Below are 24,104 nucleotides of genomic sequence, written 5' to 3'. Positions count from 1 at the left end.
TGTGAGACAAGTGAACAGTTAAAACAGAGAGAGTACTCAGGAGCGTGTGGGGTGAGCAGGAGAGAGGACTCAATCATGTTTGCCGCATTTGATGTTTTTCAGGACAACCTTAAAGATATTTTCAGCCAAAGCTTTCCATGTGCAGGGATGTTTTTAATTAACTTCTACAATAGCTTCAAGGCAGGTCTATTCTTGTGAAAAATAAGATGGCCACTTGAGATTTTAATGTTTTTGATAAATATGTTTGTTCTTTGTAACTACTTTTTTTCTCAATTCTTTTACTAGAAAGCTCTTAGATTTCCCTCATCCTGGTGTTGGTGACACAGGGGCACAAAGCTTTCAGTCAGGAGTAGTGTAGTCCTGGCACAAAATGAGCCCTTGATAAGTGTCTGGGGGCGGGATCCCTTTTAGGAAGGGTCCTGCATGTTTCTGGAGCCTTGAAGGAAGAGGTCTTCCCCAGGCTCTTCAGCACATGGGGTTCAGGAGCCACTGCGCATGGGAATTGACTAGTGAGCGCGTGGCTGGTGGTGGAGACCGACTAAAGGAGCAGCCTGCAGCTGGTTCTGGTGCATCTCGTGCCTACTAGGTGCTTATTGCCCAATGGTTTTCTCCCTCTTTTAAGTGAATCATCGTATGAACTTCAGATAATACAGAACTGTGTCTGTCATTGACTCATTGGTTCATTAATTTAGTGTCATAAAAACAATCTCAAGGAATTTGTAATTACAATGGCAAAAGACAAATAGTTCCTTTCTCTATGATGTGATGGGTGCTGGCGTGCAGTAACTATGGAGTTCTAAGGGTGCAGATTGTGTGGGTCAGACATTGTTTTCTAAAGGAAGCCCTTTTTATGGCCTTGGGTGAAATGTGTTCAATATATAAAATGTGTTTTCATGAACTTCTAAAGCATATACTTTACCAGTTTTTAATGACCATGTTTATTACAGTAGAAAACAGAACTAACAGATAGTGAATCATTCAGAGGCTTCCTTTGCTAATCATTACTATCAACCTCTTGCCCTTACTCATCATTTATTCACTCTGCCAATAAGCAGCAAGGTCGACTGGCTTGAGTTTCATTCTCTTTATTTTTCCTTGGATAGCCTTAGTGGTATAGACTGAAATGAACACTGGTGTCAGGTGGTCCTTGTAAGGCGAAGAGATTTGTGTAATGCATTGTATAAGTGGATTGATTCCCAATGTGTAGCATAAGGGAGAAATAATATTTTAAAGTCACCTTTATTGAGGTATAATTTACATGTAATAAAGTGGACTCCTTTTATGTATACAGTTCAGTTCAATCTGGAGACTGTATGTACCCATAGAACCACCATCCCAATCATGGTAGAGAATGTGTCATCACCCCTAAAAATTCTCATGCTGTTTTGCATTCAAGGGTAGAGGCACCAGCTTCACCATTAGGCAATCACTGATCCGCTGTGTGTCACTGTAGATTAATTTTGCCTTTCCTGAAATTGATATGAATGAAATCAAACAATGCATACTGTTTTGTGTCTGGCTTATTTTTCTTAGCATAATGTTTTTTGAGATGCATCTGTGTTGCGTGGATAAGTTCCTTTCCATTACCAAATGGTATTCCATTTCATGGATTTAACAACATTTTTATATCCTTTCACCTAATGGTTAACATTTGGGATACTATTTCCCAGATTGGGCTATTAGGAATAAAGCTGTCTGAAAATCACTCATAAATTTTTATGTAGATTTATTTTCACTTCTTTTTAGTAAATATATAAGGGTATAATTATTGGGTCATAGTAAATGTATGTTTTACTTTATAAGAAATTGATGAATTGTTTACCAAAGTGGTTGCACCATTATAGATTCCCACCAGCAATATGAACCTGCATGGCTTTCTCCAGGTTCCTTCTTCAGTGCACAGCCCGACTTCATCCCAGGAGTTGGCAAAACTGAGTCTCAAACTCTGAACCCACATGTCTTGTCTCTCAACAGGGAGGAATTATAGTTCCAAGAGTTTGCCGCTTTTACTCCTATTTCTTATTTTGATTATGTTTACCTCCCTATGAGCTTAGTTTTCTTACACTGTACCCTTGCCTGATTTAACACTTGAGTCTCTTAAAACATAAGTGTTTTGGGGGCCAGTGCTGTGGCATTGTGGGTTAAAGCCACTGCCTGCAACACCAGTATCCCATACGGGTGCCAGTTTGTGTCCCAGCTGCTCCATTTCTGATCCAGCTCCCTGCTAATGTGCCTGGGAAAGCAGTGGAAGATGGTCCAAGTCCTTGGGCTCCTGTACCCGCATAGGCGATCTGGACAGAGCTCCTGGCTCATGGATTTGGCCTGGCAGAGCTGGGACTGTTGCAGTCATTTTAACTGTTTGGGCTGATGTTTCAGCACAGAGGGTTAAGCTGCCATCTACGACACTGGCATCCTATATGAGCGCTGGTTCAAGTCCTGGCTGTTCTACCTCTGATTCAGCTGCCTGCTAATAGACCTGGGAAAGCAGCAGAGGATGGCTCAAGTACTTGAACCTTGCCACCCATATGGGAGACCCGGATGGATTTCCAGATTCTTGGCTTCGTCCTGGCCCAATCTCAGATCTTGGCCGTTGTAGCCACTTGGGGAGTGAACTAGTAGATGGATCGATCTCTCTCTCTCTCTCTCTCTCTCTCTCTCTCTCTCTCTCTCTCATTCCATCTCCCTCTCCCTCTCTTTCTCTCATTCTCCCCCATCCTTTTTTCCCACTCCTTCTCCCTCTCCCCACCTCTCCCTTTCGAACTCTGCCTTTCAAATACATAAATAAATCTTTAAAGGAAATTACTATTTCTTCTCCCTCAGTCTTAAGACATTATTAATGGAGACTCTTCCCATTGATCATGTGGAGCTCCAATCTGTGGGCCTTTAAGCAGCCTAAGAAAATTTTGTCTATAATACAGCCTAATTGACAAGCCCGCAAAACAGCCTTCTTCCCCTGAACTAGGAGGCTGGAGATTCCCTCAGCTGAACTGTATCCAAGGTTTGGGAAAGTTAATTCTGCTCTTGTGCTTATGTATCAGATCCATAGAGATTACTCACTTGATGTAAGCTTGTGCTTACCTTGTAGGTCCAAATCAGTGTGTGGTATGCACATATCCTTACAACCCAATCCCCATTTGTATTCTCGGTATTGGGAATCTGTATTTTATGTATTCATATATAAAGTGCCTAGTTTAGTGTTATACAACCTCTGAGCACTCAATAAATATTAATTGAATTGAAATAATGGCATCCCTTATAAATATTCATAAGCAAATAAAACTAAATATATGGAGTATGGAGTACTCTTCTAGAAATATTTGAATTAAAATGATTAAAAACTGGAGTGGTGATTTTCATTATGTGATGATATAGATATTACAGAAATTGTTCACTAGTTGTAGACATTGTACTGTGAGAAATAAATATATATTTTAATACACATAATTTAATAAAATATAGTCCTTTTACTATAGGCTGTGTCTTAGGAACTAACAAGAATTAACTGTCTAGATGTATAGATGAAATCTGCTTTGCAGAAATTTTTGGTGTTTGTGTGGCTAATAAGACTTATGAAGCACCTTTTAAACAAGCAGGCTGAAGCACAGGTGATTCTGGTGGAGCCTTAATCTGACCTTCTATTGGGGAAAGAAGAGAATTCTTTTTAGTGCATAGCTGTTTTTTGGCTAACATACTAGGACTGCTCATACTGGTTAGTTGACATACTTTATTTCTAAGTATATGGGATTCAGATGACTTTAGAAGGTGAGCATCAGTCTGTGTGTGCTTTCTAGTTGATTTAATCTAATCCAAAAGTGAGAACAACCTGATAATTACTGACTTTTTTGTAGTTGATTATCTGTAAAGATGTGAGAGCACATCGTACCTGATGCTAAGAGGCATGTTTCAACTGCTCGGCTCACTAAAATATGTTTTTTAAGAAATAACATTCATGATAAAGCCCCTCTTTGCAGCTGATTTTTTTTTCTCTGTTAACTCCCAAGCCATTCTGTTTTTCCTGCAGATCATGTTTCAGGCATATGGAGACAAACAGGGACCACTGCATGGAATGTTAATCAATACTCCCTATGTGACCAAAGATCTTCTTCAATCAAAGAGATTCCAGGCACAATCCCTGGGGACAACATACATATATGATATCCCAGAGATGTTTCGGCAGGTAGGTGACGAATGGGACAGTGGGTGGGAGGGGTTCTGGCATGTCCTAGGAGGCAGCGTTTTCCACAATTTCCATCAGATGCGATTTTGACTGGAATGGGCACTCCCAAAGGGCAGGAAAATATCTTGACACAGTTCTCATTTCTGTTTCGTTTTGTGTTCGGTGACTGAGATGTTGGATGGCCCTTTATGGATTGACAGGAAGAACGGTGAAAATAGAAGTCTCTTTTGAGTAGAAGATAATGAACTGCCACCACATGCCTGTTACAGTAGTTTACAACAACTTATATGAGGAGTTTTATATATTTATATGTGTGTGTGTGTGTGCGTGTGTATATATATATATATATAATTTCCCAAGTCTGTATTCAAGTTAAGGATATTAAAAAAGAGGTTTGAAAGTCTAGTTCTCATTTTCCTGTTGTCCTAGATCACCCAGGTCCCTAGCTGATAGACAGGGTTAATATGGTTAGAATCAATATAGACAGCATAGACAAATGGATGTAGAGTCCACAGCACACAGTTTAAAGTATAAGTTCTTTGGTGGGAGATTTATTATAGCCGAATAAAAACTAGCATGAGAAAATATGACATTATGAATCTCATCCTCTATATGAAAATAAATTCCTTTGATCTGTATGGTGAATCATCTCTATGCTGCAGATTTTTCTTCCATCAATAGAAGGTAAGAAAAGTATATCACCAGCAGAAAATGCAACAGATAAAGAATAAGGTATCAAAAGAATACCAAATTTGTCCTTTAAAAAAATCTATGAATATAGGATTTTCCCAAGTCTTCTAGTCAATATTACCAACATTACCACATTTGAATTTTAATAAAGTAACATGCAGCCTTGGCAAATAGTCTATCTGTGATTGCTCTGTTATTCACAAATACAAAGGATTACTTTTGTGTAACCATTTGTTTAGAAGTTCTGTTTCCTGAAACATAGCTACCTTCTATCAGTATTTCCCTTGTATAGCATTGTTAGCCTAAAAGCTCAGTTCTATAAGTAAAAATCCCTTTCTATGTAATTCTTCCTATATGACAGACACAATGAAGGGTACATACAGGTATGTATGACTCATTTGGGCTTCAAATGTTGCTTTAAGGCAAGCCAAGAAAGACCCCAGATCAGTTCCCACTTCATAACGGATTTGCTTGGCTTATTTTTAGGAGGTTGGTGATAGGAATCATAATGATTTTTAAATGTATAGGTGTGTCTGATTTCTCAAATTTGAGCCAAATTGATCTGCACACTTACAAATAGTCATATGTGTGTAGTAGTCTAACTCCTGGGTGTGGGTCTGTAGAACTATGACAAATACTACAGTGAGGCTTCTTACCTGAACCTCTCTAAAAAATTTTATTCTAGCTTTTCTGGATTTTCTTTGTTAGTTGAGTATCACGATACTCTTGCTAAGTTTCTCTAGGTTTTTTTTTTTTTTTTTTTTCCCTTTGTAAGGAGATTATGCTTTCTAGTTTTAAATGTTAATATCCTCAAGATAGTATTGGGTATTTTGTGTCTTTTGTTAGTGCTCCAGTAGTGATTCAGAGTCGCTTAATAACTTAAGTTGGAATGACTTTTTTGGAAAAGTGCCTGACTTTGGTATATAAAAAAATGCTAAATCAAAAAATTACAGTCCTGGGCAGGTATTAGGCACAGCAGTCAACATGCTACTTGGGACGTCTACATGCTATACCAGAGTGCCTGGGATTAATTAAGTCCCAGGTCCTCCAATTTGTGATGCAGCTTCTAGGTAATAAAGGCAGCAGGTGATGGCTCAAGTACTTGGGTCCCTGCCACCCACATGGGAAAACTGGATTAAGATCCTGGTTCTTGGCTTCAGCCTGGCCTAGCCCCAGCTGTTGAGGGAATTTGGGGATGAACCAGTTTGTCTGTCTTTCAAACAAATAAAAATAATTATTTTTTAAAGCAAAACAAGATTGAACCTTAGCAATAATTTTTATTATATCAAAATGTTAATTGTCACTGATTAAACTTCTCTCCTCCACTAGTCCTTGATCAAACTCTGGGAGTCTATGTCCACGCAAGCATTCCTTCCTTCACCCCCTCTGCCTTCGGACATGTTGACGTATACCGAGCTGGTGTTGGATGATCAAGGTCAACTGGTCCACATGAACAGGCTTCCAGGAGGAAATGAGGCAAGTAGTTGAAACCCTTCTCCCATTTTTAACTCTTCTTATCTATCCAGCTTCTGTGGGAATGACCATTGAATAGTATTATTAAGATCCAAGCAGCACAGGCAGCATTATAGCTTTGCTTGTAGAGTTCTTTAGAGAGAGAACATTGACTGAATATCAAGGAATTATTGTTAATTTTTTAGGTGTGATAATAGTATTACAATTTTGCTTTTTTTTTTTTGAAAAGAGTATTGTGTTCTATTAGATATACATACTAAAATATTTACAGAAGAAATCTGATGTCTAGGATTTGCTATTAAAAAAAAAAAGAGGGGTGAGGGTGAGATTGGTCATGTGTTGATCAGTGAAGCTAGGTGACAGGTACAGGAGAATAGATTGTTTTCTGTATTTTTGTATATGTTTGAAATTTTGAAATGTTTATCATAAAAATATTTAAAATATTGTTTTCGCTAATGTTTTTCCTTATTTACACACTAATGCACTTTTTTAGTATCTTTTTCATGCTTAGTTCATTTGATTTTGTACTACTCTAAGATGATAAATGTATTCTTCTTAAAGGGACTCAAGCAGAACCAAGAATTTAAACATAAAAGTAAGAGAACTCATTTCTTGGCAATTATACAAGAATGCATTTTCTAGCCTTGGAATCTTTTCTCATATAGTGACTTACGAATAATGATGTAAGTCATTTTGTGCCCTACATCCTTATGTACCTTCCTGTGTGTATTGAGATTCTTCCTAATTTTTACTATGCTTCTGATATGGTTTTAACAGTGTTAACAGTAACAACCCTAAAAAGAGAGGTATTTTTAGTTCACCCTTAGCTATGATCCCTGGACAAATTTCATTCCTTAGAAGGAGAACTCTGGCCGGCGCCTCAGCTCACTAGGCTAATCCTCCGCCTTGCGGCGCCGGCACACCGGGTTCTAGTCCCGGTCGGGGCACCGGATTCTGTCCCGGTTGCCCCTCTTCCAGTCCAGCTCTCTGCTGTGGCCTGGAAAGGCAGTGGAGGATGGCCCAAGTGCTTGGGCCCTGCACCCGCATGAGAGACCAGGAGAAGCACCTGGCTCCTGCTTTCGGATCAGCACGCCGGCCATGGCGGCCATTGGAGGGTGAACCAACGGCAAAGGAAGACCTTTCTCTCTGTCTCTCTCTCACTGTCCACTCTGCCTGTCAAAAAAAAAAAGGGGGGGGGGGAGGAGAACTCTTTACCTGGGTGGTCACCTCAAACAGTTAGATCTTCAGTATTTGTCTATTTTATTCAGTATCTTTTTCAAAAAATGTTACTGTGTATACAGGGTGGATAGCTGTTTCAGTAAGACATCTGCAGCTGCCCAGAGTACATGGTTTAGTGTTAACATAGATGCAGGCGGTGGACCAGCTGGACTTGCAGGAGTTGTTCTAATCTAGAGCCTCAACAAATATCAAAGGCAAGAGGATGGGGAAGGGGAGTTCCTAGAATTTTGACAAGAGTAGATATGTACTTGCCAGCATGCAGAGTTGAGGCACAGGTGTGTGTGTGCTACTGTTTGTAGCCTCTGCTTAGTGAGCCCATCAGCACCAAAGAAAAGCTTCATTGTGTTAGACTTAAATTCTGATTCATTGAACAGTGTAGTCTTCAGGAATGGAAAGCACCCTTGTGAACATGGGGCTGAGAATAAAACGGTTTTAACTAATGTAATTAAAGCACAAAATGAGATTTTTGGCCACGTGAAAGCTAGCTGCAGTGCTGTGTGAAACCTCTTGCCATGATCTTTCTCTCCTGCTTTCTCTCTGCTCTCATTCTGTTTGAGCGAATGGAGACTAGGGGAATAGTGAAGTCCCAGAGGGACAGAGCTCTGTTCTTGCTGAAATTACAAGCACAGAGCTGCCTGGGCATGAACATGTAGTGTTTACTCTGCCAGTATGAATACAAATAGTCTTATTATACAGGACTCTGTACCCAAAGACCACACACACACACACACACACACACACAAGAATAAAAAAATTAAAGGTTTTTTTTAACCCTTTTGAGACCTAACAAACCTTGGTGGAAAAGGAATATCTGAAACAGTTGCATAGGACAGTAGCCATGAGTAGTCAGTCTAGTATAGGGACCACATGTTTTCCTTTGCCCAGTGTTTTAACAGCTTTGAAGCCAGACAGCTAATACCATTTGTCAAAATGATTTTTGCTTTTTCCTATTTCATTTTCTTTCTCTTCTACCCATTTCCCTCCTCAGTTGCCTATTTTCTTTGTTCTCTTTTCTTTCTCTTCAAATGATTGACTAGGATTGAGGCTGAGTGCTGGCTCGCTCTTTCTGAGCCTTTGAGCTCAGGAGAAGTGAGGCTGATGTTCTTTTGTGAGCAGTTAGTGACTAATGCCCAGGATGGCTGGGGTAGTCAGTCAGTGGCCTTAGCTTGATTATAGGGCTCTGCACGACAGGAATGAGGTGGGGGCATTAGTATCAGACTCTGCTACCGATAGCTTGAACATACAATGGAGCATGTCCATTGAGAGACTGCCCAATCTAAGGATGGAGTTTCAGCAGTCGGAACTCTGAGGGACAGCTGTGCCGAAGGAATGACGAGGTGTCAGCAGGATGTATTTCCTCATGCTGAGCCCACTTTTATCAGTGCACGTTGACTTTCAGCTATTGCAGTTTAATTTTCTTTGGCCAAAGAGACAAGTTTGTCATGAGCCTGGCACTCTACATATTACCCCAAGAATGATGTGAGGGGAATGAGAAGAGCTCATGCTGATGAGATTGGGAGCAAATCGGTCCTGTCCCAAAGAGAATGGGCATGTGAACAGAGCCTTGAGAAATAGTTTTATTAAAAAAGGAATAAAAAATTGACCTGCTAATGTTCTGAGAGTCAAGGCTCCATGTAAATGCATTGATGCTACATAGACATTAAATCATCATAATGTGGTGTTCTCCAAAGGTGACGGCTCTACCAGGTCATCATCGTGGGTGGTATTGCATTACCTTGAAGGATTGGAGGTTCTGGGTTTAAAAAGCTAGTACATGGGTATAAGGAATAAGGGTAAAACAGAGATTCCTGCAGAGTTTTCCCATGAATTGAAATGCTTTTCTGTGCAATCCAGGGCAGAAAACCTGCACTTAACAGACCCAAGACTGTATGTGACCAGTCTTTCTTATTTTCTTTTCTTCTAGGACAGTAAATAGGTAAAATGGTGATGGGACCAGGACTTGGTCTAATTCAGTTCCGTTTAGTTTTAGGTAACTTGTTTGCCATTTGAGGAAGAATATTGGCTGTTTCAGCAGAGATGTGACCTGCATTTTGAACATTTGTGCCTGTGTTGAAAAATAGAAGAAAGAGAGCTTTTCTGATGTGGTGTTAGCTGTTTTCTCCTTTCTATTTTCCCGCCTGTCCCTTCCACATAAAGAAAGATGTAACTAAAGGAATGCCACCTAATACATGATGAAAGGTATAGGAGAACACATTTTTCTCATTGTCAGATTTGAATGGCATTGCATTTAGTATGAATTTAGAGTAGGAATAAAAAAAGATGTAGCCCAAATCTGTGAACTCTGTTACTGGCAAATAGCTCCGAAGATGAGTTACCCAGGATTTTTCTTAATAGTGTCAGGTAAAGATGAAAATTGAGGAAAATGTGATTGCAACATAGACTCAACTGATTTCATTTCTAGCCGCTGTGATGCTACAGTGATGAGCACTGTATGTAAATACGCAGCCAGATGAATGTGTGCTACTGATGTGGCTGGCCAACTAGTCTGCTTTACCACCTCTCAATTTTGGAGGAATTGTTTTCATTTTCCTGCCAGTTTGCTAACCTGTTTTGATCATTTGGTGGAAGCTGTAATTGCAGGTGGGAACATTTGGAGTAACAGTTCGCAATCTGTGCAGCTGCTTTTCGCACTGAATCCTGTTATCAAAAAGCTCAGGCTAAGATCAAGCCAAGGGCTGTCTCGGACTTGACAGAGAACTGCTCAGCTCTGCCTGATATGGTGAAGAAAGCACTGGCCTTCTGAGACTACATTTGTGTTTGTTCTGAAATAAGTGATTAGCATTTTTTTCATATCTGTTTAACAGCTCTGTAAACTAGAACAGGAATCTACATTGGGCAGTGATGAAAGATATGATACAGGGACAACTTTTTTTTTTTTAATTTTTTTTCGATACAGGGACAACTGTTACAGTCATTTGCGTGCTGGAAGACATTCAGACCTCACTTCTTGACACTTCTGAACATGGGCTTTTCATATTCCCTTGCACACTCCTGTCAATGACAGACTAAGATGAGAGGACTTGTAAAGAGAATCAGGATGTGAGCCCAGAATGGGCCTGGTAATCAGAGACTTGAATTCTTGCATTGCATAAAAATTTATGCCTTGAAATCTTTTTGGTAGAAGATATATTCCATATTGAAAGCAACTGGGTGGTCACCTTCACCCGCATCTTCAAACGCAGGAGTTGTTGTAGTGGCTCCAAGGCTTCATTTTTTCAGATGGGCACTAGGTGTCAGGGTTTTTCCTTCGCAACAGCTTGGCAGTCAATCAAGCCTCTTGAATTGCAGTTTGGTGAGAAACTCCACTGGCATCCTTTTTTTCAGTTGGTATGGAAGGCTTTACCTTGTGTTCCTGTAATGTGCAATTGCAGTTCTAACTCTGACTGGAGATCTGTTGAAGCTGTGTCATGGCTCTTTAGGAAGAGGATGCTCAAAGAGGAAATAAAGTGATGCAAATTAAAGTTTGAAGACTATCTCCCTTCATGACTGGTATCTTGGTCTCAGGCCTGCTTTATGTTCTCAGGGGTGACAGGGGTATGGATCACAGGGACTAGGAGCTGCTTAGTCCTACCATTACTCATATTTAATTATTATTTAATTGTTGGCAATCTAGTACCACTAAGGCATAGCATCTCTTTATTTTTTTATTATTGATTTTCTTGATGATTTATTTATTTATTTGAAAGAGTTACAGAGGTGGAAGAAGAGAGAGAAATCTTTCAACCAATGGTTCACTTCCCAGATGGCCACAATGGCCAGACTTGCCCAAGCCAAAAGCAGTAGCCAGGAGCTTCACACAGGGGTCTCCCAGTTGGGTGCAGAAGCCCAAACATTTGGGTCATCCTCTGCTGTTTTTCCCAGGTGCATTAGCGAGGAGCTGAATTGAAAAATGGAGCAACCAGGACACTAACTGGCACCCATATGGAATGCTGATATCACAGTCGGTGGCCTTATCCACTACACCACAATGCTGGCCTTGGCATAGCATCCCTTTAATTATTTCATTATAAAAACATTTTAGGCATTCAGAAAAATCTTGAGTGATATGGCAAATATGCCTGCACCTCCCAACTGGTGTATATAAATCTTAACATATTTATTCCTTGTTTATATGTTGCTATAATTCTTTGATACTTCTAATTTGAGTATCAAACAAAAAAAAACACCATTTAGGAGTTGGGTGAGGAAAGGAAGTTGATAAGCTTATATAAACCTAAAAGATTAGGAGAAATTAATTAATATATTCATTCTGACAGTTCTTAGGCTGGACTTATTAACCCAAAGGACCTCTTGTTTAGAAAAACCACCATAACGCTCTGTCTTAATTCATGTGGTTAACATTTGCCATACTCTGAGAGGAGTCGCTTGGGTTCTCATGCTCTTAGATTCTTGTGGAACCTACTGTACTCCCAGATTCTTCCTGGAGAGAAGGAAAGACTGGAGGTTTTCTTACAAACACAGGATGCAGATATTGTAGCTTGACATTAGGTTTTTGTACTGTGTTGTACTCAGTTTAACCTCAAAATAACTCTAAGAATGTATAACTCATTCGGATGTGCTTCTGTTTCATTTTTCTGAAATCAGTTTACCTTTTCAAGCCGGGTATGGAAATTGAATCAGTATCAGTCTTTTAGATGTGTGTTGTAAGAGCATATTCTCCATATAGCATGCTGAAGGTTAGTTCTGAAATAGAACTAAAAAAACATGAGCATGAAAAACAGGACCATGGTCTATGCACTGATCGTGCAGTGTCTAGCAAAGGATGACTTGGCCCCAGTCTGTCTGCTAGCTACCAACCTAGCCCTGAAAGTGGGAGAGTGTCTTGAGAGCCTCAACAGAGAAGGCTCACATGCCGCTCATTAAACATAAACATTCATAATTTTCACTTGTCTTTTCATCAAGGGCTTTGAAAAACCAGTTTTAAGTCCTTTCAAACCTAGTAGGGAGGGTGCATTATGGAATATGTGACAAAATATTTTCTTTTAAAATTATTATATATTTGTCTTTTTTTATGCCTGTTCTGAATGAGCATATTTGGCTGCAAGTCTCTGTCTAAAATGTTCTTTCAATCCAAAGTTGGATCCCTCATTAGAAAAACATTGAGGCTTATTTTGAAAAATAAATCTCCCTACCATGGAACGACTTTAAATGAGTTTGTAACACCGTTCTTTTGGGGTTCATATACTTAGAATTCTTTCTGTATGACTGTTATTTTGAATCACTGGTTTCTCATTAGGTTGATTAGTTGGTTTTGACTCATTTCATTGCTATCAAACCAAGACTCAATCTTTAACACCCTAGTGGCTACACTGGCCCACTGAAGCAGCACTTCTGGAGGGCTCCTCAGTTCCTCTTAAAAGTTAGATCCTAGAAATTGCCTTGAGAGAGAAATGTACTTGCCAGTACTTTGTGTACATGTCTTACATTCTGAGATTTTCCTGGAAAAGGATGTGATGCAATATCCTATGTCAACGATCTTGCCAGATCCCATTAGAGGCAATAAAGAACATCAGGACAGCAACAGGTGATGCAAGAGGAGGCGGTGTGGTAGAGCACCAGAGTTCAGCATTCATTCACGTGATTAAAGGGCAAGGATTCTAGAACTGTAGGAGGTCAACTTGGTTGATTTCCTGTGTCAACCAAGTAATCCTGTGCCATTTCTCAAATACCGTTGGCTTGTTTGTATTCCATTGCATGTTTCTTAAAAAAAAAAAAGTATGCTTAAATTGTTTTGCATAAATGTGTAGAAGTTCTATGGTTTCATGCATAGATTTATTTTTTTAAAGATTTATTCATTTATTTGAAGGGCAGGGTGACAGAGAAGGGGAGAAAGATCTTCCATCCATTGGTTCACTCCCCACGTATCTGCAACAACCAGGGTGTGGAACTTCATCCCAGTCTCCCACAGTGGGCAATGAGGGCCTAAGTACTTGGGCCATCCTCCACTGCCTTCCTAGGTACATTAGCGGGAAGCTGGATTAGAAACAGAGCAGCCAGGACTCAAACTGGCACTCAGATGTAGGATGCTGGCAGCACTGTTTACCCTGCTGGGCCACAACACCACCCCCAGTTTCTTATATGTAAATACAGCAGGATAAATTATTCCCCAATTCAAAAAAAATTTATTTGACAGATATAGACAGTGAGAGAGAGAGAGACAGAGAGAAAGTCTTCCTTCCGTTGGTTCACCCCCCAAATGGCCACCACAGCCGACGCTACGCCCATCCAAAGCCAGGAGCCAGGTGCTTCCTCCTGGTCTCCCATGCAGGAGCAGGGGCCCAAGCACTTGGGCCATCCTCCACTGCCTTCCCAGGCCACAGCAGAGAGCTGGCCTGGAAGAGAAGCAACCGGGACTAGAATCCAGCACCTATATGGGATGCTGGTGCTGCAGGTGGAGGATAACCAAGTGAGCCACGGCGCCGGCCCCTCCCCAGTTCAAAATTACTGTTTCTGATCTTTGGTAACATTTTCAAAGAATTACCTCTGTGGTGAAATTTTTTGCTCTAAAAGTGGTATGTGTCTTCCCTTTAATTGCTTTTTAAAAAGGTTAGGGTAACTTTGTTCAGTCATTTTTGAATTCTCCAAGCACGAAAATAAAGTTTTTCAGTTATTAAGAAAAATAATTTTCAGTTCTTTTATGTACTCATACAACACAGCAACGGAACATGGTATCTTGCAGATAGACGGTACAACATATGGAAAGGCATTGGCATTTTTTCAGCAAGGTTTTTCCAATAGATACAAACTAAGTAGAATATTGCACATTGTCTTATGGCTTAAAAATACATCTTTTTAAGACCCTACAGTATTTTCTAATATCATATATTTATTAAGGGACTAAAATGATTTAAAACTATCTAATTTTAAAGGTAGAGTTAATATTCCATAGATTCCAAGAAAGAAAAGGAGACAAAAGGTAGCATTTAACATTTTGTTTGATAGCTGAAAAGGAAGTCAAGTTCAGATTCTTTCTCTCGCTGTCTTAGGTTCCTCATCATTATGATGCAGATGATCCCCAAGTGTATTTCAGCGCTAACAGTGTAGGATTCTTTGTGTTGCTGCTCCACGGCCTTGCAGGGTGGTCATCTCCTGGCTTTAGCAGAATTAGAACAATAGCTTCTGGAAGCTGTGCCTCCAAAAGCTCTAGTTTTAGACTCAGCATGGAAAGTAACAAAGCTTCCATGTCGCAGCCACAGTCTAGCCTGTATTTAAGTCTGTATAGAAAGATTTTGTTAGAGCTGAACTCTGGAAGTGTGGAGATAGAAGAAAGGCAACTGTGGGAAAGATGCCGCCTTTCTGCTTCTCACAAGAGAGCTAGAGTTGACAGATGCTTCTCAACACCCTTCAAAAACCGAATCCTGTCATGTTTTGCTCCTTTGCTTTCCCTTCTGATTGCCGTGTTGAGCTTAACATTGTTGTTTTATTTTGTGGTAACAACAGTAGCGTTGGAAAGTGCCTGTGTGTGCTTGCACATTCTGTTCACACTGATAGTACAATTAATGTTGATGTCAATTTTGGTGTTAATTTTGGGTCATGATTAGTGTTGACACTTTGTGTCAGGCTGATGGCATTTATAGGCACCACCAGAATAAATGTTAATATTATCATGTTTTTAGTATCTGTTATAGTAACATTAAACCAAGCTCCTCCCAGGAGAAAAAAATACATACATGGGTAGATGGATAACGCCTCTCCGTATCGCTGGTGTTACTCAGCGAGAAAATGACATCCCAGGGCAGAATCCTAATCACTGTTTGCAGCATCAGAAATAATGATCACCTCTGATCAGAGGTTGTGAATAATTCATTCGGTTTGATTTTCACGTCCTGTCCAGTGATACTTTTCAAACCAAATGTGTTTCTACAGGAAAATAATGGTCCCACTTCTTATGGAAATACCATAGCACAAATCATTTTACCCACATAAAAACAGTTAAATAAGACTGTTCTCTTCTGCTTGCTTTCTCCACCCCTTTCCCTCCTCCTTCACTTGAGCATGTGTATTCTAGGATCAGAAAATAGCCAAAGAAATATTTTCTTCCTCAGAACTTGGCATAAGGAAAGCACATATTCATTTCTGCTTATCCTTAGCTTATTATTCACAGTAGCTCTTTTGATCTTCTACCCTTGTCCACTTTAATTAGTTCAGGTTGAGCCCTAAACCTAAGAAACCTGCTCGTTGGAATGTTCTGTTATAAAAAGTAATCTGAAGTTAAATGTTTTAAAACTTGTTTGTGGCTGTGTTAATGGTGACATAGTTTGGAGTGAGTGCCTAGGACCACTTGGACAGCAGGTGCCCGAGGGAGGCGGTGCACTGTCACCGAAGAGGACGCTGGCATTCCCTGTGCCAGAAGCCAGAGCCTGAAACCCCTGACTCGCACAGGCAGGCTACAGGTTGCCCTTTTGTTGCTCCCTTAGCCCTTGAGTCCTCCCCCAGCCCTTAACTCCCTGAGTGTCATCTTCAGAAGAGAGGGGAAGAAAAAAAACAGAAGAAAGGGGATCGGGGATAGAGTCTCCAGTGGTGGTTACTCTTCAGGTAAGACACAAGGCAGCTTGGGCTTAGGTGAAATCAGTGAACGTCACACTCCTAATCACATTGTCACACTCGTGTATACTTTTGTAATGACTGCAGAATTTTCAATATGAAATCTCCATTGTGTATATAACAGAGATAGACCCATCTATATAAAGTAATTTGACTGAAACGCTTAGTGTCCTAATTAAATTGGGGAGGGGGGGCAATAATATGATGGTCTTCTGAAGTAATGGCCCAATCCTCTGAGACAAAGCTATTCTTAGAATATTTTGAACCATTTCTCCTGAATGTTGTGACCCTTTTTTTCCCTTCTAAATCTAACAAGGGCAGGAGGAAGCGTTTTCAACCCAGTTTTGATCATGAGACAGAAAGCATTTTGCATTCAGAAGCCGTTTCCAGTATCAAATTCAATTTTGTCAAGTGATTAGTCGAGTTTGGTAGAGAATAATTTAAAAACACAGAGCTGGGAATGGCTCGGGTGCTTCCACACTCGAGGATGGCAGTTGCTGTTCTCAAGTCGCAGGCGCCCTTTCAGTGACGACGCGTCACGACTGGATTATTGCGTTGCAGTCTCTGCAGCTGTTACAGACCCGCAGCTGTTGACACCATGTGTTCCTCCCCAGGACTGCGGGAGACAGAGAGGAGCGGGCGAGCTGGTACCCTGCCTGCCTATCAGGGTGAACGTCCTTTTATGTACATGTGTTTATAAAGCTCTTTAGCCCCCTTCAAGATGAAAGGCTCTGTATAAATATAAGCTTTCGATTTTAGTACATGTTTGTAATACATGTGGTACAGTCCTAAATATGTATTTAGCTGATAGGCACTGTTCTTGTCTATTGTACAAATATTGACTTTAAAAGTATAAATATGTATTTAATCATCAGACCAGAAAAATACTGAAGCAGTTACTTCTCAGGTAGAGATATTAATATTGTATAAACCTATATATACATGTGTTTACCTTCTACCGCGTCACTGTAGAATGTTTATTTATAAAAAATGAAATGTTAGCCCCAGCCAACGAAGACATTTTTAATGTTCTCCTTTTGAGGTGACTCTTGATTTTTACTCTTTGTATGTTTATATCTCTCTTTGCAATTTTATATAAATGCAATCTGTTGTTTGATGGCTAAGATCTAGAACCAGTTCCTTTAAAATATGGGAAATCCATTAAACTGCTGAGAATTTTATCCCCCTTAAAGAAACTTAAAATTTTTTTATTGGGGCTGGCATTCTGGTGTAGCAAGTTAAGTAACTGCGTATGTTGGTCGCCAGCATCTCATGTGGGCTCTGGTTTGCGTCCCAGCTGTTCCACTTCTGATCCAACTCCCTGCTAACGTGCCTGAGAAAACAGCAGATAACCCAAGTCCTTGAGCCCATGCATCCACATGGGAGACCTAGAAGAAGATACTTGTAGCTTCATCCTGGCCCAGTCCTGGCTGTTGAGGCCAATTGTGAAGTGAACCAGTAGATGGAAGATCTGTCTTCTGTATCTCTCTCTCTAACTCTGCCTTTCAAATAAATAAATAAATCTTTAAAAAAGAATTAGGAAGCAGGGGGACTGCACCCAATCCCTTCATCCTAATAATTATCATCTCATTTGCTGTGCTTCTCCTACCCCTGTCCCTCAACCAGTATGTGTTGAAAGACAAAGCTGTAACACATGCTGTGCACTTGCTCCCTGACAGGTAAAATTCCAAGACTTAACATGTATTTAATCCTCATATCAAACATATGCAGTAGGTTGTTATTAGCCTATCTTACTAATGAAGAAACTAAGGTACAAGGAAGTTAGTAATTTAGCCAAGGTTCTGTGGCTGGAAAACTGACTAACCTTCTGTTTTGTCAATTTCAGATTCAGGGTAGTAGAATCTGTTCCTGAGTCCATGCCTTTCACCACCACCCATTTGTGTCTTACAGAGTCACTGTAGTATGCATGTAGTTTTCCATCTTCCTTTTTCTTTTCTTTCTTTTTTTTTTTTTTTTTAAGATTTATTTATTTATTTGAAAGAGTTACACAGAGAGAGGTCTTCCATCTGACGGTTCTCTCCCCAGATGGCCGCAACAGCCAGAGCTGTGCCGATCCAAAGCCAGGAGCCAGGAGCCTCTTCCAGGTCTCCCACGTGGGAACAGGGGCCCAAGGACCTGGGCCATCTTCTACTGCTTTCCCAGGCCATAGCAGAGAGCTGGACAGCAAGTGGAGCAGCCAGGTTTCGAAACGGCGCCCATATGGGATGCCGGTGCTTCAGCTCCACAGCGCTGGCCCCGTGCATTAATTTTTATTCTTATTTTATAATTGTTTTAGGTTTTCAGATAAGTTACAAAGAGAGTGAATTCCCATATACTGTTCACCCAGCCTCCATTAACTCTAAAATCTTAAATAATTAAGCTACATACTTTAAAAAAAATTCACCCATTTTTCTACTAATACACTTCTCCTGGTCTATGGTCCAGTCAAGTCCAGTACACTACATTGCATTTCGGGGCCAGTGACATCAGTGTTTATGCTATAATTGATGTTTGTCATCCATTTTATATTCAGTTAAAGGCAGTGATACTGGTCTAGAACATACTTCCCTAATCTCACTAGTAAGAAAAATGGCATTTATTTTTGTATAAACCTTTAAAGAAATAAATAAATTTAGGAGAGGCATTTGGCCTAGAAGTTAAGGCTGGCAATTAGGACTCATGTTGCACTTCAGAGTACCTGGGTTCAGAGTCCATCTGTGGCTTCTGATTCCAGCTTCCTGCTAATGCAGACCCTGGGAGGCAGTGGTGATGGCTCAGATAGATGCGTTCCAGCCACCCATGTGGGCAACCTAGATTCTGTTCCTGTTTCCTGGCTTTGGCCCCCACCTGTTGCAGATATTTGGGGAGTCAACCAGTGGGTTTACAACACATACTCTCTCTGTCTCACTGCCTCTCAAATAAATAATGAGTGAAAGTTCATACTCTGTGTAAGGACAAGTTACTTAATGGTTCTGTGCCGCAGTTTCCTCATGATGATGATACCAGTTACCTTGGAGTTAATAATAATGAGAGTTAATATTTGAGAGCTTTTATATGCCTGACTCTGTACTAATTTAATATAGTGTTTCTCACAGCCATCTCTGCAGGAAGGTGCTGTTATCCTCATTTTGTGACTGGAAAAGTGAAGCTTTAAGAGGTTGAGTGACCTGTCCAAGGTTACACAGTTTAAAACTGAGATTTGAACCAAGACAGCTTGAGTCTCTAGCTTAAGCTCTTAACCCCTGTAAATGTTTATCTACTTTTAGAACAGTATAATCAGATGAATTCTGTACATAAGGGTCTCAGTAAATTGGAACAGAGGGTGTGAGTTTAGACTGAGGAAGCTTTACTTAGAAAATGGAATCTGAATGAAATTCTTAGAATAACTAAGATTTGGACAGGTTAAGAGGGAATGGCCAGCTTTCAATAATGAAATTAACATAATTTCTGCTCCCAGCAGTATGTAGATCAAGCTCTTGGATTGTGTTTTCTTAGTATTGCAGGTGAAGATATTGAAGTGTAATAAAATTATTTTCCCAAGTTCACACAGCTAATTAGTGATAGAGCCTGATTTTGGATCTAAGTGTGTTTGATTCCATAGCCTATGTTCATCATCATATGCCTTATCATTAGATAAGCAATGAAACCTACATTTTAATATAAATGGAGCAATAAATACTTTCTTAGATGTTTATCTGTTTCACTAAGTCAAAACAGAGTCTCTAAGTAAGTAAGAAGTCTTGCTGTACTAACACTGAGCTAACCCTCTCCATTCTGTAATGATACTTTTTAAGGTGGGAGGGGAGGCGGTCGATGAGGAACACACTTTGGAAAGACATTGATAAAGAATAGTGTGTTCTTGGTGCTGCTGTGTTGACACCTAATTAGAAGTCAATATTGCAAGCATAATGACCTGGCCAATTGCTGAACTGACTGCCCAAGTGACACTGTTAGAGTCCCCAGGTAATAACGAAAGATAAGAGTATTATTTGCCTGCCCAATGCCACAGTCAGTGTTTACATTAGCACACAAATGCTGAAGTAGATTCTTCAGGCTTTCTATCTATGCAGCTTCTTGCCTGTATAGCTAAGGTTAATGTGTCGTAAAATTTGGTATAAACCCCAATTTTCCTGATTACAAATGCATTTACAAGAAAGAAGACAGAAAATAGTTTTTCCTTCTTGGGGGAGGGCGGATGTGAGAAGCAGAGAAAATATTCTTCCCACATAAGTGTGCTACTAACTAGCTTCTTAAAAACACAGACAGAATTATCTGGGTGCTTGGGGTTTCTCTATGCTATTTTTTGAATGAGCTGTTTCTCCTTCTTTTCTCCCTTTAATAAGCAGATACAGTAATGCCTTATCTCAGAAAGTGAATGGACTTTTTCCATGTATACTATATCCATTTTGATTTCTATTTGGCCAATGATATGATATATTAAATCGCTTATATTTATCTGTGGGTGTTTCATATGTATGTGTCTTAATGCTGAGAATCACAAATAGCTGTGTGGAAAGCTTCAACCAGCCTGATTACAGTGGATGTGCAATTGGATTGAGGAATGTGTACTCAGAGCTTATGATCACTGGCCCGGTTGAGTCTGGGTGATGCATATGGCTTTCCAGGGATGCTGCTATTTACATCTGTTAATGGCCCTTCTTGATGGCCAGCTCCCCAATGAGGTGATATGCAGCAGCCTGGGGATGAGGGACCAAGGCGGCAGATGTGGCTGGGCCCCATTAGGCAGGACCAGGAGTGCACGCCTGGTAGACTGTGTTTGGGGGCGAGTGGTGGCAGTGGGGAAGGGAGCGAGAGACAGAAAGAAAGAGAGGAGGGGAAAAAAGGAAGATGTTACTCAGGTATAGGAGAAATAGGCAGATATGGAGAACTGCGGCTGTAACTGGGCTGTGCGTGAATAGAAAAGGAATGGAACCTGCAACTGAGTGAGTGGAAGGACTGACTAGTTCTCCCACGGAAGGGGATTAAAAGAGGACAAGGCTGCGAGGGCTGGGGAAGAGACATGTCACCTCTGCCTTCTCAGTCAGTATCTGTTATTTGTGTGGCTACTCAAGGGCTGCTGAGCAGAGGCAGATTTGCATACATCGAGGCGCAGCAGCCGATTAGCTGCTCACATCCTTGGGTTTTCTGGTGCTGGGAGGAAGCAGCAAGAGTTGCTTACGAGGTTGCAATGCGGAACGCTAGTAAATTCTTGCAGAAATGGAAGATACCTGAAGCAATCCAGTAAAGAATATTTCAATTACTCCTATCAAATGCTGGAGGACAGTGAAAGGACTACGGATCACACAAAAAAAATTGTACGGTTGCCTCCTTAGGTTTTGAAGGTTTCTCGGAATGAATCTCCCCAGAGATGAAAAAAATGGCTCAGTATATAAGGCAGAAAAACAAGAATTCAGGATGTAATCACCAGTGCCATGGCATTCTTCCCTATATACCTTGAACACATTTAGATTTTGAGTTTTCCGTCTTCTTTGAGCTGGCGCAAAGAAGGACTTGAGATGGCTTTGGAATGCATGGTGAACCGGATGTTCCCAGCATCATCTAGAGTAGTAGTAGAACATATTTTCTGGTTTCTCACAGGGGGCTTGGCTCTTTGCCAGTGCATCTCTCTTTATGAAAGCTGTGTCTCAATATAGTCTCCTCCCTTCAGGAAACCTGGAAAAAAGTTGACCATGTAAGAAGCTTGTATTCATTTGTTTGTTTATGCCTTTGCAGATTGGCATGGTAGCTTGGAAAATGACCCTTAAAAGTCCTGAATATCCAGAAGGCCGAGATATCATTGTTATTGGCAATGACATCACATACCGAATTGGGTCCTTTGGGCCCCAGGAAGATTTGCTGTTTCTCAGAGCTTCTGAACTTGCCAGGGCAGAGGGCATTCCACGCATCTTTGTAGCAGCCAACAGTGGTGCAAGAATTGGACTGGCAGAAGAAATTCGTCATATGTTCCATGTGGCCTGGGTAGATCCTGAGGATCCTTACAAGGTACAGAACAAGGAAAGTTAAAATATCAAGATACTATACAGTTATGTACTTGGTGTGTACATGTATATAGAGGAGGGGAAAGGCAGAGTTCTAAGGTAAAAGTCAGCACTGGGGCCGGTGCTGTGGCGCAGTGGGTTAAAGCCCTGGCCTGAAGCACCAGTATCCCATATGGGTGCCGGTTCTAGTCCCAGCTGCTTCTCTTCCCATCCAGTTCTCTGCTATGGCCTGGGAAAGCAGTAGAGGATGGCTCAAGACCTTGGGCTCCTGCACCTGCCTGGGAGACCCGAAAGAAGCTCCTGGCTCCTGGCTTCGGATCCGTGCAGCTCCAGCCGTTGCTGCCATCTGGGGAGTGAACCAGCGGATGGAAGACTCCTCTCTCTGTCTCTACTTCTCTCTGTAGCTCTTTCAAATAAATAAAATAAATCTTTTTAAAAAAAGTCAGCACTTAGGGTGAAAATTAAATTTTAACAAAGTGACTTAGGAGAATTCCTTAAGACACTGTGTTGGAGATAGATTATTTCTTAGTGTGTTCACCTGGTTTTTCTGCACAGCTTTTGAAACAGATGGCTGTTTATGTGATTGAACACTAGGTGAAATCGTAGGTGTGCGCTGAACGTGAGAAATGCTAAAGCATGAATATGTGTCTTTAAACTCTTTGGTCATGGCTTCTAGGACAGTCATGAACAAAACCCCATTATATCCTCAACCTCCTCTGCAGCCTGCTTGCTCTGCTTGAAACCTGCCTCTCCATTAAAGACTTGTCAAGTCAAGGCTGATTTCTCTCTTTGCCTTAGACTGCCAAGCCTGCAAGGGGAATACTGTCTTCCCTGATCCTCATTGCTACTTCTCCCTCCTCTCCTCTCCCTTCTCCATGGAAAAATCTCATCTTTCACACTTCTGTTATCAGATGGTGTGTGCTTCCATCCCTTAGTTCCTGGCACGTTGTCACACTGTCCAGCAGGACTAGTCATGTGATGATTCTTGCTAGTTGCTATATTCATACAGATAATCCTTCCCACAATTGGGCCATTTGGATCCTCTATTATATATATATAAATATATATATAATATATATACACACATATACATATATATATTTAAAGATGTATTTATTTTATTTGAAAGGCAGAGTTACAGAGAGGCAGAGGCAGTGGGGGGGGGGGGGCTCCCATTCACTGGTTCACTCCCCAGATGGCAGCAACAGCTGGAGCTGCACCAATAATCAGAAGCCAGGAGCCAGGAGCTTCTTCCAGGTTTCCCACATGGGTGCAGGGGCCCAAGGGGTTGGGCCATCTTCTGCTTGTCCAGACCTTGGCAGTGAGCTGGATTGGAAGTGGAGCAGTCAGGATTCGAACTGGTGCCCGTATGGGGTGCCGGCGCTTCAGGCGGTGGCTTTACCTGCTACACCACAGCATCGGCCCCAAGCTTTTTGGATCCTTGACTGTATATCCTGGGATAGTCCTATCCTTGACCCCAGCTTGGTATCTTTCCCTATAATCTCAATTGCAAGCATCCTTTTCTTTTTTTTTTTTTTTTTTTTTATTTTTGACAGGCAGAGTGGACAGTGAGAGAGAGAGACAGAGAGAAAGGTCTTCCTTTGCCGTTGGTTCACTCTCCAATGGCCGCCGCTGCAGCCGGCGCACCGCGCTGATCCGATGGCAGGAGCCAGGAGCCAGGTGCTTTTCCTGGTCTCCCATGGGGTGCAGGGCCCAAGCACTTGGGCCATCCTCCACTGCACTCCCTGGCCATAGCAGAGAGCTGGCCTGGAAGAGGGGCAACCGGGACAGAATCCGGCGCCCCGACCGGGACTAGAACCCGGTGTGCCGGCGCCGCAAGGTGGAGGATTAGCCTATTGAGCCACGGCGCCGGCCAAGCATCCTTTTCTTTACCACCCTCCCTCCTTTCTATCCAGTTAAACTCTGTGGTTCTCAAGTCCAGCGATCCTTTGAATCAAGCA

General features: G+C 41.2%; 1 protein-coding gene across 12 annotated transcripts in view; it reads left to right on the top strand.

The window, feature by feature from the left end:
* Positions 1-24,104, top strand: part of ACACA (acetyl-CoA carboxylase alpha) — a 318,142-nt gene that overhangs the window by 215,871 nt on the left and 78,167 nt on the right. For all 12 annotated transcript variants that reach the window (XM_008271164.5, XM_008271159.5, XM_089317362.1 and 9 more), the window contains 3 exons: positions 4,022-4,177; positions 6,197-6,343; positions 21,878-22,147. In XM_008271164.5, coding sequence (XP_008269386.3) covers positions 4,022-4,177; positions 6,197-6,343; positions 21,878-22,147 — 573 coding nt within the window. The remainder of the gene's footprint in view (positions 1-4,021; positions 4,178-6,196; positions 6,344-21,877; positions 22,148-24,104) is intronic.

Source organism: Oryctolagus cuniculus, chromosome 17 (assembly GCF_051225735.1).
Source record: "Oryctolagus cuniculus isolate XC-2025 breed Fujian yellow rabbit chromosome 17, ASM5122573v1, whole genome shotgun sequence".
NCBI lineage: Eukaryota > Metazoa > Chordata > Mammalia > Lagomorpha > Leporidae > Oryctolagus > Oryctolagus cuniculus.
This window is presented reverse-complemented; position numbering and strand designations above follow the sequence as displayed.